General features: G+C 41.8%; 1 protein-coding gene across 1 annotated transcript; it reads left to right on the top strand.

The window, feature by feature from the left end:
- The first annotated feature begins 1,523 nt into the window (after positions 1-1,523).
- On the top strand, positions 1,524-13,352 carry hs2st1b (heparan sulfate 2-O-sulfotransferase 1b). The gene is made up of 7 exons (XM_079157646.1): positions 1,524-2,022; positions 3,837-4,075; positions 8,146-8,231; positions 8,634-8,772; positions 8,859-8,956; positions 10,812-10,969; positions 12,260-13,352. The coding sequence occupies exons 1-7, from the start codon at positions 1,899-1,901 to the stop codon at positions 12,484-12,486; spliced, it is 1,071 nt and encodes a 356-aa protein (XP_079013772.1). The 5' UTR covers positions 1,524-1,898; the 3' UTR covers positions 12,487-13,352.
- The last annotated feature ends 4,642 nt before the right edge of the window (positions 13,353-17,994 follow it).

Raw genomic sequence — 17,994 nt, 5'->3', positions numbered from 1 at the left:
TCCTAACTGATTTGTAGACTAGACACTCTTTATCTCCTTGGATAAGTCTTCTTCAATTGCATAAGTAGAACGATCGGGGCTGAAGAAAGTTCCAGGGTGATGATGCCTTGATGGATATGAAGCATGTGGTTTGGGGAACTTCTCATTACTAAAAAATGTTCTAGCAGCTCGCAGACACATAAGTACATACTATGTGGAAGAGACTATGGCTAACTGATTAGTTATAATTAAAAAGCAAAACATTCAGTTACATAAGGTACAGACAGCACCTTAAACAGGGTTTTCCCATCATTACTGTAAGTGACTTCCATCTCCTTATTATCACTCGATACAGTAGGTGAGTAGGTGAGGGCCAAAGCTGGAGTTGAAAGGTCATTGTGGGCACGAATAGATTAGTAATGGATCGCTTGATCTTAAAAAAGGACATTTCCCATCCTCTCCATATGGCCTTAGAGCTCAAAACATGGCCAGAGAGTGAAATTGCTGTTGGAAGTCAACCTGTAAAGTCACTACAATTGTCTTCTTCCGTAATCACAACTCTTGTGCTGTTTGACCTAGTTGTGTTCATGAAGCAGAAGCTATCAAAACCTGAGATCCAGAAAAACAAATAAGAAGAGAACTTATGCTTACCTGATACATAACCAAATGTTCTGTTGATATCTCAACACACTTCCCTCCACACAGTGCATGAGGAAGTACAACTTATTTGATATAGCACATCTGTAATCAGTGGTGTAGATAGCAGCGCTCAGGCTTCACTTCTTCCTGTTACTGGTCTTTGCTGTGATTTGACATTGGAGGTTTGGATCAGCTGCTCTATTATAAGGTGAGATTCCGCACTATGTCACCAGAGCTATGTCAACAAATGTGAGTTCCTCTGACATTGTTAAGAAAATCACGTATGACCTGGGTGACTTATGGCACAGACCACTATAAAAGGCCTGCGTTTTCCTTTGTAATCTTCTCACAAAGATATAGGACACTTAGGCTGTCATGTAAAATTCCAAGAACCACACTTGTGATTTATTCAAAGTATGTCATGTTGACCACCAGAGCCTGTGCTATTTGAACATGAATTACTTACATAAACATCATTATTTAAGGCTTGGGCATGTTTCACACCACACTGTAGAAAGGAGACCTTCAAAGCTGTGTCAGTGGTGTAACGCGCTGGAGAAGAATGAGAACATGTTCAGCATTTAAATAAAATATAGAGATGGAGATGTGAGATAAGATGAATGTGTCAGGGGAGGAACAGAGCTTAAACATACTGCTGAGAGCCAATGAAAGATGAGTGGAAATTTAAAAAAAAGAAACACACAACTAACACTGCAATATTTGTGCAGAGAATAGAACATTTAAAACCCATGTTATTCTACGTTGATTGTGTTTTTGCCCAGTTTTTGCCGTGGTATAAACCCTCCGGTCCAGTAGGTGGCGGTAGGCGCATTTCACACTGCTTTGTGAGCCTACAATAACACGCTACCCTCCAGTGCAGCTACGTGCTGCAACAAGCCCCTGTACGCTGCTGAACATAAGTTGGGAGTCGCTTTTGACGATGTATTTTTCCTCCAGCACCAAGTCGCATTTAAATGGAGCTTATGGACTCTGCGTGCTGTCAGTGGGGTGAAAAGCAAGCAAGCTAGACATTTAAAACATACGCAGTGACGAGCGTCTTGGTTCTTTAAAGATGACGGCAGCGTGAGCCACGGCTGTTGGGTGTACGCTAATGGCGCTAAACAGACAGCAGCAAAGTAAATCAACTTGGACTAAGGTAGTTAGCTGGTTAGCAGCATAACGCAGCAATTTAGGTAGCTCTGCTTTATTAGCCATTAGCAGTGGATCTGAGACGTTTCACTGTTTAATCGTATCCGCGGAATGATTCATCTGGTGGTTTGATGGGGCTTTTAAGGACCATGATGCCCGCAAAGTTCCAGCTTTTGGCTGTTTTGGCATTCGCACTGGCGATGCTCTTCATCGAGAACCAGATCCAGAAACTGGAGGAGTCGAGAGCCAAACTCGGTACGTTAAGACCAAAGCAAAGGTGTCCCGTTCACTTTGTTGTCCTATATTGTTGCATAATTAATGTGTGGATGAAAAGTGCTGTTTGGGTCTTTAAAGTAATAGTTACTCCGGGACGAAAATGTTTGCGACAAAAGAGCGGAGTTACATTTCGTGTTAACGCTTGAAGCATACGAGGTTAATGACGGAGTTTTAACACACCACATTAAGAGACTTTTATGAAGAATTAAGTTTGAGAAAACAAAAAATACTTCGTTTTATAAAGCGACTTTTATAGGTTATGTGTTTTTACTAAAATTCTTTTCTGCACGTATTTTTGACGAACAGCAATTGTTAGAAAAGGCCACATTCCATTCTGTCATACTTTACCCACGAATAATTTAGTTTTTCTTCTTTTTTCATCAATAAATCCTCAGTCAAACAAAGGCAATTCAACTGAAATTGAACGAGGTCATCTTGCTCATGCTGCAAAGCTTCATACAGCACACACGTTGGAGAGCAAATGAGTGCATAATGAAGACTTACAACATAAAATAATACCTTCACCATTGCTCTGTGAATGGCATTCAAATGTGAAAACTATTCCCTCAAAGTGTCATTCAGGCTTGAAGACTTTTTTTTTTTTGATGAATGTGCAGTAAGTCCATACAGGCATATCAAGCCCACTGTTTAGCAGTGAGTCATGGTGACTGACTTCAAACCAAAAGAATAAACATTTCAGCTGGTGTAAGGGGACACCAACTGTACAGCAGACTGACACTGTTTGGAGAAATGTATGTCACATATTTACTTAGAGTGAATTTGACTTCTCCCTTTTTCAATAAATTTCATGGGTAGACTGCTGGCTGGCCTCTTATGATACTGCAGGCCAGTATACAACATTGTTATCGTAGACTTTTATACTTTGTATTGCAGTTGCTGGACAACAATTTCCTTGGGGATGAAAAAAGTTACTGTACAGTAGTACTTGTTAGAAGTGATCAGAAAAAAACAGCCTGACCCTCTGGATGGTGTGATGTATGCGTTTCTCTCGTGACATAGCGAGAATCAAGCTGCTGTGCAAGGTCAATATTGTAAATATTCAGTAAAGCTAAACCCACGTTGAGAGACACTAACCGCCTCTACATTTACTGTATGCCTTTAAGAAGAGGGTAATTACAGGGGTCAGGAGCAAAGTGCCTCCGTCTGCCTTTCAGTGCAGGCGACTAACATCCTGCAGACACGTGGCCCCTCTCTCCTCATGTTCAGACGCCGGGTGGGCTGGCTGGCTGGGCAGCGTGACGCCTGTATTACATTGAGCGACACACAGCTCATTCTAGAGATACTGTCAAGGCCATTCCAGTAATTGGCTTTAATTAACATTTCAGTGGAGACGAGAAGTGGGAGAAAAACGCTTTTAATTATGCCTGCTGTCAATATAATCATCAAAAGCTTAATTGCTTGTTTCAGTGTTATTGTATTTGTAGGACTTTGTTGCGTTCCTTAATTAAGACGAGACTTCATTTTACATTTTTAACAGATGTGCCTTTGTCTTGTTCTTAATTGTTGTGTCGGTGGCCTCACACCTACTGTGTGTGCTGCCAAATGAGAATAACAATAAGCATCAACTAACTTTTGTCTCATTAAAACCCAGGCAGCAGAGGATGTCAGCCAGTCCATAATCATATCAATTAAACATCGTATTGTCTGTGTTTAGAAACACTTGCTGCAAACAATTGAAACATTTAAACGGGCTATATCTGACAGTCTTTTCCAAAGCATACATCTATGATAATTTATGGTATATATCTAATTTTTTTTTTGTGCCTGCACAGAACATACCATTGCCAGACACGAGGTGGCTGAAGTGGAGCAGCGCCGCAGCGAAGATGCCGGGCGGGAGTCGTCCCCGCCGGCAGAGAAAGACGACACGGTCATCATCTACAACAGAGTGCCCAAGACGGCCAGCACGTCCTTCACCAACATCGCCTACGACCTGTGCGGGAAGAATCGCTTCCACGTACTGCACATCAATACAACCAAAAACAATCCCGTCATGTCTCTGCAAGACCAGGTAAGGCCGACGGCCGTCAGATGCAGGAACAGTGCAAACTAAAACCAGATACAGCGACGTGAAAATACCACTCAAAACATGAATGAATGAATTTATTACATGATTTAAACGATTTTACTTTGACGGCAAAGACTTTTTACAGACAGATTTGCAGCCTATAAAAGCTGCCGGATAGAAACTTGACTCCAGCTCTCGCATGAGCACATTTCTCTTATTATACTAATAATCTGGTCCGTAGTACAACAAAGAGAAGAAGAAAGAAACAAAGACAGAGGAGTCCTTTGTTGTCATAACAGATGCTCCCCTTATGACAGGCTTTGATCGTCACAGCTGAAAACGTGAAACTAAAAGTAAGCCGCCGTTGTTGTGGCCAAAGCTGTACTGGTTGTAATATGAACCATTTTCACACAGATATGCTGGGAAAAATCTAACGATGTTAACGGTCTGACCTCCCATCTGTGCAATGTGGAACTTCAGCAGCAGTGTCTGTTACTGTAGATTCTGTTTATGTTCTGAATACTGTCTCATCGTTTTAGATCCGTCAGTGAGTTATGTAGAAAGAACATGCCGGATAAAAGGTGGCAGTTTAATAGTGCTGCGTTTCTTTCCTTATTTTCCATCAAATGGTAACATTTCATTAAAGGCTTCATGGTCAGCACAGAAACCAATAACGCTATCATTCACTGAAGGACATCTTTTCAGTAGTTGATTACAGATGGATGGATAGATAGTAGTCACTCTTCCAGCTATATGGATTTGAAATGAAAAAAACAACTATAGGGCCGTGGCGGCTGGTGGAAGATGTTCTAGGTAGGGCTGTGCCACATCCAATCAATTTCAGCAAACATCCCAGTATGAATTAATGCAAACAAATTAAGGTATCAAATTCCTGACTTTTAGCAAAACATCCATTAGACAGTGTAAAAGCTGTAGCCTTTTTCCTGCATTGTAACTAAATGTTAGGGTCTAAAATAGTGAAGTGCCTTCAACTTGCATTCTTCCTGATGGCCATCACGGGGCGACTCCTCTGGTTACAAATATAAGTCTGATTGTATAGAAGTCTATGAGAAAATGACTCTACTTCTCTCTTGATTTATTACCTCAGTAAACATTGTAAACATGAGTTTATGGTCTCAATCTCTAGTTTCAGGTCTTCTTCAATACAGCATGATGTTCATTTGGTAAACTATGGTCCATTTGGGTAAAACAGTCCCTAAAGCAGTGTTTGCTTTAGCCACCTTGTGATTGACAGGTTGCTACCAAGGCGTTGTCCGGCCACCGCTGAGACCTTGCCGGTCCTCGGCTGAAAGGAGATCCCCCGCGATAATGTAGTGAACGTGGGTCCGACTCGTAACGATCCTATGGCGCCATATGTAGGAATCAGTTGCAGTGGTTTATCGGTCCACCAGGTGGAGCAATAAGTATCGGAGCTGAAACAGTTTACTGCGCCTGAAATCTTTCTGATCAGCTTTCATGTGTATTAAGGATGTGCGTCCCACACAGAGCCTACTTTTAATGATCAGGTCATGAAAATACTATGCTGAGGCTCTCTGTAAGTCACCGATACAGAGACTCGCCTCTAGCTACTGATTATACCGTCTATTCTGTCCAAGCTCTCAATGAAAGCCGTAGCCTACCCGAGGGAAATGAATAACTGTGTACCTATCTATATTATTATATAATGTGTACATTTACTTACATTCCACAACAGACAATCTGGGTTTATGTAGTTAAAAATATGTGAATCAGAACTATAACAACTGAAGGGTGGCAAACAATATTGAGGTTCCAGCAACTGCTGTAGGTCAGAGTGCACCCTGGCCACACTATCGCAGGGCTGACGCATACAGACGGACAACCGTTCACGCTCACATCCACACCTAGAGTCATTTACCTAAGCTTTGGACTGTGAGAGAACCTGGAGAGAACCCGGAGAGAACCCACGCTGCTACGGGGGAGAACATGCAAACTGTGCGGCACAGCACATATTACAGCCTGCTACACTGAGTGCATTCATATAATAGGCGTAAATGCCTCAAAGCTATGCTGGTGTTATTTGTGGCTTGTTAGTGCCCGTTCACTCTGCACATGATAGAACAGAGACGAGGGGGAAGGAACCAGTCCGCTGGCTCATCGGAGCCCGACTCATTTTACTACAGGAACATTCAAATATGTATCCAGTAATAGCAGTTAGCTCAGCCAAAACTGGTCAATGCGTTTGAGTGTGTCGTGTTTTTACGCTCTCAAAGATAACAGTAATAAACGGAGGCGGTGTAGGAAAGCTATTCAGAAACAAATTGGTACTTTTTCTAGTAATTCATGTGAGACATCATGAAGCATGTTTAGATTGTAAGAGTTACAGCATTATAACATTTTGTGAATTGATGTAGTGTCATTTTGGTTTCATGCTGTTGAGCAAAGGTGTAACTTCCGCTGTAGACGAGGGGGTCACGCCTCCCTCGTGCCCGTGTCAAGTTTCCTAGCTTCAGCTTTTCTTACTGAAATGTCTCTGAACATTTTCCTCTTATTGTCCCGCCACCCTAATCCAGATCCTCTCAGTCGGAAAGAATGTTGATTTATTCATCCCAGTTGCCTTCTTTCAATTGTTGCCGTGCACAATAAGGTTCGCGGCAGCAGAGAGAGGTGCAGTGTTTTCTGCCCCACGATTTACACTTCAGCCTTTTTGATGGACTTATTCGTATGCAGCTTGACAGGAAGACTGCAGGCACTACTCGGAGCCGGGAATGGACCGTGATAGGACCTCAGTGTGTCTGCATGTTAATCTATAGTTTCAGTAAATTTAGCTAATATTCTCCTAAATACACAAAACGCAAGAATGAAAGATCCATCCAAACCCGGTTCTTTGTGGTAAAGATGCAAATGCAGATATATCTATGATAAACATGAGCTGTATATTAGAAGTGGCCATAGTTACTGTGACTTAGGATTTGAAGCCTCGACTTTTGGCATTTTGTTTTTTTGCAACCAGAAGTGACGGCGCTAAGTACAAAGTGCTGAACAAAACATTTGTAGGTGACCAAAATGTTACAATTCCCTTTCATGAACAGAAGACACACAGTGAAAGGGTTAAAGTTCTAAGATGCTGTGGTAGCGACCCGTCAATCACAGTAAGCCCGCCCTAAAGCATTTTATGGTCTGTTTGACTCTAAATGGACCATCATTTACTAAATGAACATCATGCTGTATTGAAGAAGACTTGAAACTAGAGATTGAGACCATGAACTCATGTTTACAATGTTTACTGAGGTAATAAATCAAGAGAGAAGTAGTCATTTTCTCATAGACTTCTTAACAACCAGAGGAGTCGCCCCCTGGTGGCCAGTAAAGAGAATGCAAGTTTAGCTTTCTCATCAGCTTCACTTTTCAGAAGCGGAGGTTTCTGCCTGATTTTAAAAAACATCAGCAGCAGTTGAACATCGGTTTGAGTGAGAAGTTTAAATGTCAAATGAACACTGCTGAACTGAACTCGCCACATTGCACAGTTGCACCAACTTAAAACTAAAGTCAACCGTAACAAAACTAACATTTCACCGACTGCATCACTGAGGTCAAATGAATGAAAGCAGGACACCCAACTACAATCACCTGTTGAATTAAAACTAATAAAAGAACAAGGAGAAGCATGGGTTGCTTTTCACATGTGAATTAGCTAACGTATGATACAGTGTGTTTGTCCTTTACCTAATTCATTTGGTAGAAGCACATCTAATTAGGAAGTGTGTGAGCCATTCAGTCAGCTGATGGGCTTCCTTTTTGAGATCATCTGCTGAACACAACGGCCTCAGTGAGCCAACGTGACTGCCAGGTAATCAGTTCTCACTAAAACCATCTGACAAAGTCGACAGCAAAGACTCACTACATCCTTTTAAAATGTGAAACAGACTCCATGTCTTTCCAGCAGGAATCCAAATGTGTTAGTCTTCAGCTAAGCCAGCCATTTTCACTTCTCTGTCCCAGTGTTTCTTTTTTCTGTTGTTGCTGTTGTTTTTTTCCATTTGCTGGAGTTTCCCTGCTGCTCCATGATTAGTTTCCATTATCTTTGGCTACAGGTGCGCTTTGTCAGGAATGTCACCTCATGGAGAGAGATGAAGCCCGGCTTCTACCACGGCCATGTAGCTTATCTGGACTTCTCAAAGTAAAGCCCTTCATTTCCTGTAATACCATTAATATCCAGATGCGTTCCAGACAGTTAGCAGAGCAGATAAAGGGAGGCCATGTATTGATTGCTAACCTGTGCTTTAGCGTTGATTAATAGCATTGTTGTCCTTATCTCCCCTGACGCTATCATTTCAGCGATCACAGGTAATTATCCTAATGGTGTAAGCGTCCTCTCTGAGAGAGCGCCTGTTAACTTGCAGCCTCAGTTCCCTCCCTGATGCTGCCACGCTTTCACTGATGGAAACGCTGTTTCTGTAGTTCAATAAACGCTATTAATTAGACGGCAGCTTCATGTTCTGATGTGTGTTGGACTTGAAACTAATCCTCAAGTGTCTGTTCAATGCAAATGAAACGTGTCAGCCTCTTTCTTTGTATTTAGATATGGGGCGACGGGTAAGCCCATGTACATAAACGTGGTGAGGGAGCCCATAGAGCGACTGGTGTCGTACTACTACTTCTTACGTTTCGGAGACGACTACAGACCTGGTCTACGGCGAAGGAAACAAGGAGACAAAAAGGTCTTTATTTGTCTCAGCAAACCTTTTTGTTTTGCCTAATGTTTGCCCGTACGGGAATGTGTGACAGTGTCTCCGTTGTCTTTCAGACCTTTGATGAGTGTGTGTCGTCGGGCGGGTCTGACTGTGCTCCGGAGAAACTCTGGCTTCAGATCCCCTTCTTCTGCGGCCACCATTCAGAGTGCTGGTGAGTGGGCTGCACCTGCAACATCACAAACGGAACACAGTGAGTACAGGATGCCTGAAGCAGTGAGAAGAGCTGGAACGATGCCAGAGGGAACAGACATTCCGCCAACAAGATCCTTAAACTGAGAACATGTCATGTCATGTCGTTAATTACACAGTTTAACCATCGTTGTGTGAGAAACAGTTTTGCTTCCGATCATTAAGAAATATGCAATCTGTAGATCGGCATTGATGCTTTCTTGTCAGATAGAGATACATTGTGAACAAGAAGTCTGTGTTATCGGCAGGAGGAGAGCTAGTAACGTTGTAGCGTTAGTAGCGCTAGTAGCGTTAGTAACGTTAGTAAGGCTAGTAACGTTAGTAAGGCTAGTAACGTTAGTAAGGCTAGTAACGTTAGTAAGGCTAGTAAGGCTAGTAAGGCTAGTAACGTTAGTAAGGCTAGTAACGTTAGTAAGGCTAGTAACGTTAGTAAGGCTAGTAACGTTAGTAAGGCTAGTAAGGCTAGTAACGTTAGTAAGGCTAGTAACGTTAGTAACGTTAGTAAGGCTAGTAACGTTAGTAAGGCTAGTAACGTTAGTAAGGCTAGTAACGTTAGTAAGGCTAGTAACGTTAGTAACGTTAGTAAGGCTAGTAACGTTAGTAACGTTAGTAACGTTAGTAAGGCTAGTAACGTTAGTAACGTTAGTAAGGCTAGTAACGTTAGTAAGGCTAGTAACGTTAGTAAGGCTAGTAACGTTAGTAACGTTAGTAAGGCTAGTAACGTTAGTAAGGCTAGTAACGTTAGTAAGGCTAGTAACGTTAGTAAGGCTAGTAACGTTAGTAAGGCTAGTAACGTTAGTAAGGCTAGTAACGTTAGTAACGTTAGTAAGGCTAGTAACGTTAGTAAGGCTAGTAACGTTAGTAAGGCTAGTAACGTTAGTAACGTTAGTAAGGCTAGTAACGTTAGTAAGGCTAGTAACGTTAGTAACGTTAGTAAGGCTAGTAACGTTAGTAACGTTAGTAAGGCTAGTAACGTTCGTAAGGCTAGTAACGTTAGTAACGTTAGTAAGGCTAGTAACGTTAGTAACGTTAGTAAGGCTAGTAACGTTAGTAAGGCTAGTAACGTTAGTAAGGCTAGTAACGTTAGTAAGGCTAGTAACGTTAGTAAGGCTAGTAACGTTAGCAAGGCTAGTAACGTTAGTAACGTTAGTAAGGCTAGTAACGTTAGTAAGGCTAGTAACGTTAGTAACGCTAGTAAGACTAGTAACTTTAGTAACTGATGAAATAGTTGTTTGAAGGAAATGTTTTCACATAAATAAATAGACATAAAACGGATATTAAAGAGGCCTGTTTAACTTCCTAACTCAAGCTCTAAGCAGCTCGTTCAAAATATGAATGCAAAGATGTTTTTAAATATAAAGAAAATACAATCCTTTACTTCCTAATAATTTGAATGTATGTAAAAGTTAGTGATGAAAATGAATCATTTTGTTCATTAGCTATAGGCTTATTAGTATTTTGGTTAATAACTGTGATATTTCCTCTGACAATAATGGTAATATTTAAATGTCCTATCGTGACATCCCTAGACACAGTCTAGGTAAATGTGCTGAATACATAAAGAGGAACCCTGGAAAGGCCCTCAACCATAAGCCACTGCATTATGCTGTATGATTCTGTTTGTCAGTATGCTTGGTGTAATCTAATTGCCATTCAACATTCAATCGCAACGTTTCTCTGAAATTTTGTATCTAGATATTTCCGCCCTACAGCACGTAGTGAAGCTCATCACGGAGCTTTTAATATCAGAAGTGAGTTGTGGACATATTTCATCAGGGGTTCCTTGATAACGTTTCATTCTCTGTTTTTGTGTGCAGGACTGCAGGCAGCAGATGGGCCCTGGAGCAGGCCAAGTACAACCTGCTGAACGAGTACCTGCTGGTCGGGGTCACGGAGGAGCTGGAGGACTTCATCATGATCCTGGAGGCAGCACTGCCGCGCTTCTTCAAGGGAGCCACAGAGCTCTACAGAAGCGGTAAGGACTAGAGGCCGATGGCTGTACATCGTGATCCCCGTCTTATGTTGAGGCTCCACACACAGAACGAGGGCCGCTTGTGTGACTAACTGTTAAAGACCTCATGAAGTGGCACTCGTAACAAATATAATGGAAACGTGTTCCAACGATGATCTTCATGTTCCAGATTTATATTGTTATTTAGGTATTTATTAATTCAACAGTTAATCTAGTTTGTAAAGTAAATGTTTATTTCCAAAATAGGGTTATTGGCCGATTAATCCAAACGGTCGTTATTATATAATTTGGTTGAATAGTTTTCCTGTTTGTGGTGTCCACTCGTGCGCTCTCTTGCTGGTGAAATCATCAAGTGAAACATCGGTGTTACTGAGCCGTTGTTGCTCACCGTGGTAACCCCGTGTTGTCTAGACCAGAGGTCCTCAACCTTTTTTGCGCCACAGACCGGCTTCATGTTAGACGATATTTTCACGGACCGGCATTCAAGGTATGGCGGATAAACAACGAAATAAAATGAGACGACTGGCATTAAAACAAATATATAATGCATAAATAAATACAACTCACAAAAACGCTGAATCTGAAGCCCCGAGCTTGTTTCTCTGCGACGAGACAATGACACCCGAAGTGTTCCTCATGTCCAGTCTACTTTGTTTTGTTTTGATTGCTGTCACTGCAGAACATCCCGCTTCACAAAGATAGGATGAAATGGAAGTAGTGTTTTCAGTGCTTTTGTGGCGATCTCAGGATATTCAGCCTTGATTTTAATCCAAAACACCAGCAGAGTTGTTGTCTCAAACATACTTTTAAGGCCACCGTCATTTACAATCTCCAGCAGCTGATCTTCCTCTGTCGCCACATATTCTGCAGAGCGGGCTTGACGCCTCATAAATACTCTGATATTTAATTAGACTCCTGATATTGTCGGTTAAACTAAGCTTTTTTTCTTGGAAGTTCTCTGCTCTTCTTCTGTCTCCTTAGTGGCCTTTTCCTCTTTGCAAAGAAGCTCTCCAAAAGTGTTTTACTCATTTTCGCTAGTTTGCGGGCTTACTTTTTGAGGTAACGAATCACGTGACCGAGAGAAGCGTCTTGACATGTCAAGAGGCACAGGCGGATGAAATTGCGAGAGAATCCGGTCATTTTTCAAAATAAAACTTCCAAAAAAACGGAAATAATATTTACTCTTTCTGCGCGGCCCGATACCAGATGACCCACGGCCCGGTACCGGTCCGCGGCCCGGTGGTTGGGGACCACTGGTCTAGACTGGCATTAAACCTCCTTCTGTTCCTCCAGGAAAGAAGTCCCATCTGCGAAAGACCACGGACAAAAAGCCCCCCACCAAAGAGACGATAGCTAAGCTGCAGCAGTCCGACATCTGGAAAATTGAAAATGAGTTTTACGAGTTTGCACTCGAGCAGTTTCAGTTTGTGCGCGCCCACGCTGTCAGGGAGAAAGATGGAGAACTCTACGTCCTGGCTCAGAGCTTCTTCTATGAAAAGATCTACCCCAAAGTCAACTAAAAACAGGAAGCCGGGAAAGAGACCACTAAGACTCATTTACACTGGGAGGAAGTTCATCAAGTGATGCTGCTGAAAGCCTGTTCTCACCCTGTTTCAGTGGAGGAAACCCCTCTCACCGTACTGTGGACTCTCTATGAGGAATGTGTCTACCTTTCTTCTTTTTTTTTTTACTGCGGGAGCAGCTGTTGAGAGAACTTAACATGGATATAAACAGTCAGTCTGAACGGTGAGAAAGAATTCAAACCCAGATGAGGGTGAAATGAGAGACTTCTCAAAAGCCAAACCCAAGCAGCCTTTTGATTCGTGCAGTTCTGTGTTCGCTTTCTGATTGAAGCGTCAAGATAAAAGCTTCAAACCTCAACTAGTTTTAAAACCATCGTTAAATGGGTTTTTCTGTAACCAAAAAAAAACTAATCAGAGCTGCGTTTGTACATCCTGTATTACATGTTTTGTGACCAATTGGTAGAAAAAGAAAGAAACATTGGACCATTGCATCCTTTTGGTGCGTGACAAGTATTTTTTATCCCTCTGAGATGTTCGCAACTTTTAGACACAAGTATTTAATCACGGAGGCAGTGACGTGCGTCTTTGATAGAACGGATAGCTGCTGTTGTAGCCGGTGAAGAGAGCACAGCGGGAGCAGCAGAAAGGTGCTAATGTAAAACAAATGCAATGTTTGGAGTGCAGGGCTGAGCTTTGACGTGGTCACAGGGTCAGAGGTGGAGGTCGAGCTGAGTGCCTTTATTACAATGTTGTGGACTTTTTGTTAGTGTTCTTTTTCCAGTGATCCCACAATCATGTTCTCTCTGTTTGTATTCAAGTGTTCTGTTTCACACCTCATTAACAATCTAAACATAAATGCATAACTGTAACTTTCCTGGCTCATGTTGTCCTTACTGTATTTGACTCTGTCTAATGTGTGTACTACTGATGAGGAGGAAGTAGCTCGTAACGTTGATATCCCGCCATAGTTATTACTGATTAAGAACTGTTCTTCCATTTAAAGCTGCAGTAGCAGAGACTCGTATGGATAAAGCACATAGACTCTACATAATGATGATCAAGCTTTAAAATCACTGCTTTCTACATTTCCCATTTTTTACGTTTTATTTAGTATGGACAAATACATAAACAGGGAATAGCACAACATTATCCAACGCAGTGTATCGCAGCATATTTAGCTACTGCTCATTCCCTAGAAGGGCCTTTACAATAACAAATAATAGACTATTTGGCATATTTTGTTATCCTGTTGGGATCAAAATCACAACTTGTAGACCTACTCATACAGTATGCACTCATACAGACATGTACGCTCACTATGAATTTATTAGCTCAATGTTTTAGCTCTTAAAAAGGACGTCTGGCCAAAGGAGGTATTTCGGTACAATACTCTGCAGTAGTATTCCTAGTGGACCTTCCCTGCCTGTAAGTTGGCGTCTATGGAATGTTTGTTCAGCGTAAATATTATCATTCTGTCCAAACACTAAGCAGTTACTGCAGAACCACCACATACAGTATGGCTATTAATCACCTAATTATAGAAAATATCCTGATGAGACTGATACAAATTTGACTTTACAGTCAAGTCCTATGATGAGGTCTGTCTGAGAAATATATTGCGCCCCTCAAAGGTTTATCAGACAGAAACCCTGAAAAAGATAATCTATCCTATTTTATAGCTGGCTTAAATTCTTCATGCAGATATACTCACCTCAACGTCTACTAACGTCTATGGAAAACAACAAAGTGTGTTATAATTATGATACGACACACAAATCTACATGACTATATCACCAGGGGACTATAATCCCATACGAGGGCTGCATTGAACATATCAACAACTGGATGTGCCAGAATCTTCTTCAATTAAACAGATAAAACAGAAGTCATTGTTTTTGGTACCAAGGACGAACGATTGAAAGTCAGCGCTCGGCTTCTATCGCTGACATTAAAAACCACAAACCAAGCCAGAAATCTAGTTGTAGTTCTGGATTCAGACCTCAACCTGAACAGCCAAACCAAGACAATTCCAACATGAGCCTCCTATCACCTGAAGAACACATCAAGGACTAGAGGACTTATGTCTCAACAGGATTTGGTGAAACTTGTCCTTCAGTAGACTGGACTCCTGTAACGCTGTGTTTACAGGTCTCTGTAACAAGTCAGTCAGAACGCTGCAGCTGGAGTCCTCAATAAGACCAAGAAAGTGGATCACATCACTCCAGGTCTGAGGTCTTCGCACTGGCTTCCTGTCCAACAAAGAATTGACTTTCCAATGCTGCTGTTGGTTTATAAAGCACTGAATGGTACGCCTCTGATCTGCTGCTACCTCATGAACCATCCCGACCCCTTAGGTGGTCTGGGACCGGTCTACTTCCTGTTCCCAGAGTCACAACTAAACTTTTAGAAGCAGCGTTCAGTTGTTCTGCTCCACAGATCTGGAACAGAGTCCCAGAAAGCTGCAGGTCTGCTGAGACCCTCAGCTCCTTTACATACAGACTGAAGACTTCTCTGTTTGCTGCCTTTAATTCAACCACATTCAAGGATGATAATCAATTTCTGCATTTTACTACTGCATTTTATTTCTTACACTGCTTTTTAGTGTTTTAATGACTGTTTTTAATGTTTCAATCAATGTTCTTAATTGTTTTTACATTTCCTTTGCCTTATGTTTTGATGCTTTTAATGGTTTTATGTGAAGCACTTTGAATTACCTTGTTGTTGAAATGTGCTATACAAATAAACTCGCCTTGCCTATTAGTGCTTTGAGCTAAATGCTAATACCAGCATGCTATGGTAACATGCTAACGTGCTGATGCTAAGCAGATGTAATGTTTAATATGTTAACCATCTTCATTTAGCATGTTTGCATGCTATTATCTGCTAGACACAAACTACAGCAGAGGCCTGATGTCATATTTGGTAAGCATTTCATCTTAAAACCAATTGAAGTATTGGAATATTGACCTGATGATGGCGCAAGAGGAAATATAAATGGAACAACAAAGTAATCACAGTTCACACTGATGTGTGTAGGAAATGTCACGGCAATCCATCTGACAGCTGCTGAAACATCTCACTAGAACCAGAAATGTCAACGTCGGGGCGGCACCGGAGAAAACGGCAGCAAAAAGGCAAACATAGAAACATCTCAATTAATCTCATACCAAAATAACACAATATGTATAATATATTATTATATATATATGCCTGTCACACTTTCATGAAGCCCATGACGACATCTTCAGATTGCTTGTTTAGCCCGAAACAAAAGATATTCAGTTTAGAATCATTTGAAATGACAAAAGACATGAACCCGGGAACGTTTTTGCCATTTTTGCTCGTAGAAATGACTGCAACGATAAATTGATTATCAACATAGGTGCCGATTAATTCTCCGTCAATCGACTAAACAAACAATTGTAAAGTCTCCTGTTGATTACGTCGGGATAGAAGCTTTTATTTTGTATAAAGTGGCTCCGGCTACAATCAGGCTTGTTTTTGCACCCTCGTCGGGCCTCCTGCAGTGACTCCCATTCCTCCCAGTAGCTCTTGACTTCCACTTCTCCTCTTTTGGCTCCATAATTACAGATTAATTGCCCCGCTATATCTCACTCAACATGGAGTACTTAACCACTGAAACCGTGAAATAACAGACTGGGACGGGATGATCTGTAGTCGGCGGTATTAACCAACTCCTGCCTCCTCTCTGACGGCAGCGCAGACGGGAGGGAGGGGTGTCTGCGGGGAGACGCTGCTAGCACGCTCCACCCGTCCACAGCCTGTTCTTGTGTCGACACAGAGACGAGCACAAAGGCCCCAAACCATATTTGACGCTTTGTGGCCATGGACACAAGGAGAGAGGCTGCCAGTCTCAGAAAATAGAAACTCAATTAACAGTTTAGCTGCAGGCCTATTGGAACATTGTTTCATTAACGAGATGAATACAGTCTGATAATTACTTCATCTCAATTAGAAAAAAAAAAAAAGGCCCACACTCTATATCGATTGTGGCTGATGAGCTTGAAGGTTAATTAGGAACACAATAATTCAAAAGTCTATTCTGCTTTGTTGTTCTTTGACAGTTCTGGGATCTTTTTTTTTAAGGACTCTGCAGGTGTTCCTGTCCACAATAAGAGACTTGATTTCATCTATTCAACAAAAGGGTTGCCTTTTGTTTCCTGCTTCTCTCCTAACCTTGACTCCAGCCAGTAAACACTTTTTGGTTTCTGCCCCTGAGCCACAAGAGGGAGCCGTGGTCCTTCCTAAAAGCCTCGACAGAGCAGCGAGGGAGCGTGGACCGACTGAAACGGTTCACCAAGCCCCCATTAATGCACCTGTGCAAAGCCAAATGGAACAAACTAATAGCGCATTACCATTAACAATACAAATGACACCATTAGGCACACTTGGCTCTCAGGCCTTGTGATAGCTATAAATAGTTTCACTTGGTCTTGGACAATTTGTGCTGTACTTGCATAATGACAGCACTCAAATTAATTCAGGGTGTGCGAATGGAGAACCCAAATTGCTGCATGTTTTGAAAGGGGACATTTTGGACTTTTTTTTTCTTTTTAAATGATGTGCCTCTTCCTGTACAGCCATCTCTACAAGAGGCCAGCAGCCCTAACATGAGCAAAATGTCTCCATTACAGCCCCATCCAGAGCATTTGATCCAGTTATTGCTGTAACTGTGCACAGAGTAATGACCTCTTTTTGTCAATGAAAGTTGGCTGGATGACTAGGAATGGCCCTCTGGATCGGTTTTGGACCCGTTTCCGGGCAGATCATAGGAGACCCAGCACAGTTTTTTGCAGCTAGCTGACCCCAAAGTGGTTTCACTTTCTGCTCCATAAAACAAACAGAGCAGAGCAGAGGCAGCTTGACTGCCCCTCACTGGGACTGTGGACAGGACCTTAAAGCGCTTGGCCGAAGGGAACTATTATGTGTACTATACTTTTCGCTGTGTTTTATGTAAATGAACCACACTCAAATGGAAGGTAAAATTAAGCCACCATGTCAGAGGCACTGAGACGTTTGATTTGATGAAGTGAAGAGGATAGTTAGCCAAGACTAAGGATCTACAGCCGTGCTAGAAGCTCGATGAGGCTTTTCTTAGGCGCAATGTTGCTCCAGTTTCTGACTCTACATTTAAAGCCTTTATTTCTCTAAACTATAAATACCCGCTAATGTTTGAAAATGCCTAAATGTCATCTAACATGACTTATTGCTGCTCTGAAAGGATATCTGGGATCCTCAAAGACTCTCCAAACCATCTGGATGAGTACATCGTCTGTCCACTGCATGATAAACTCCTAATCCAAACTAAATGTGTAGCCCTTGGAAATGATTTAAAATAATTTTATATCATGCAGCGGATTGGACTTTTTTCTTCTTAGCCAGATTCTTAGAAGAGTCTTCCCATCCAATTGTTATCAAGACATTTCACTCAAATTTACAAACGTGAACTCATGTCGGTCAGGGAATTGCCGCAAACAATAGGAT

Source organism: Pholis gunnellus (assembly GCF_910591455.1).
Source record: "Pholis gunnellus genome assembly, chromosome: 4".
NCBI lineage: Eukaryota > Metazoa > Chordata > Actinopteri > Perciformes > Pholidae > Pholis > Pholis gunnellus.
This window is presented reverse-complemented; position numbering and strand designations above follow the sequence as displayed.

Bases quoted from the DNA above. Each gene is read 5' to 3' on its own strand.
- hs2st1b (XM_079157646.1), top strand. From the start codon at position 1,899: ATGGGGCTTTTAAGGACCATGATGCCCGCAAAGTTCCAGCTTTTGGCT. The intron at 2,023-3,836 runs GTACGTTAAGAC...GTGCCTGCACAG, and splicing joins GGAGTCGAGAGCCAAACTCG to AACATACCATTGCCAGACAC. The intron at 8,773-8,858 runs GTCTTTATTTGT...GTTGTCTTTCAG, and splicing joins GGAAACAAGGAGACAAAAAG to ACCTTTGATGAGTGTGTGTC.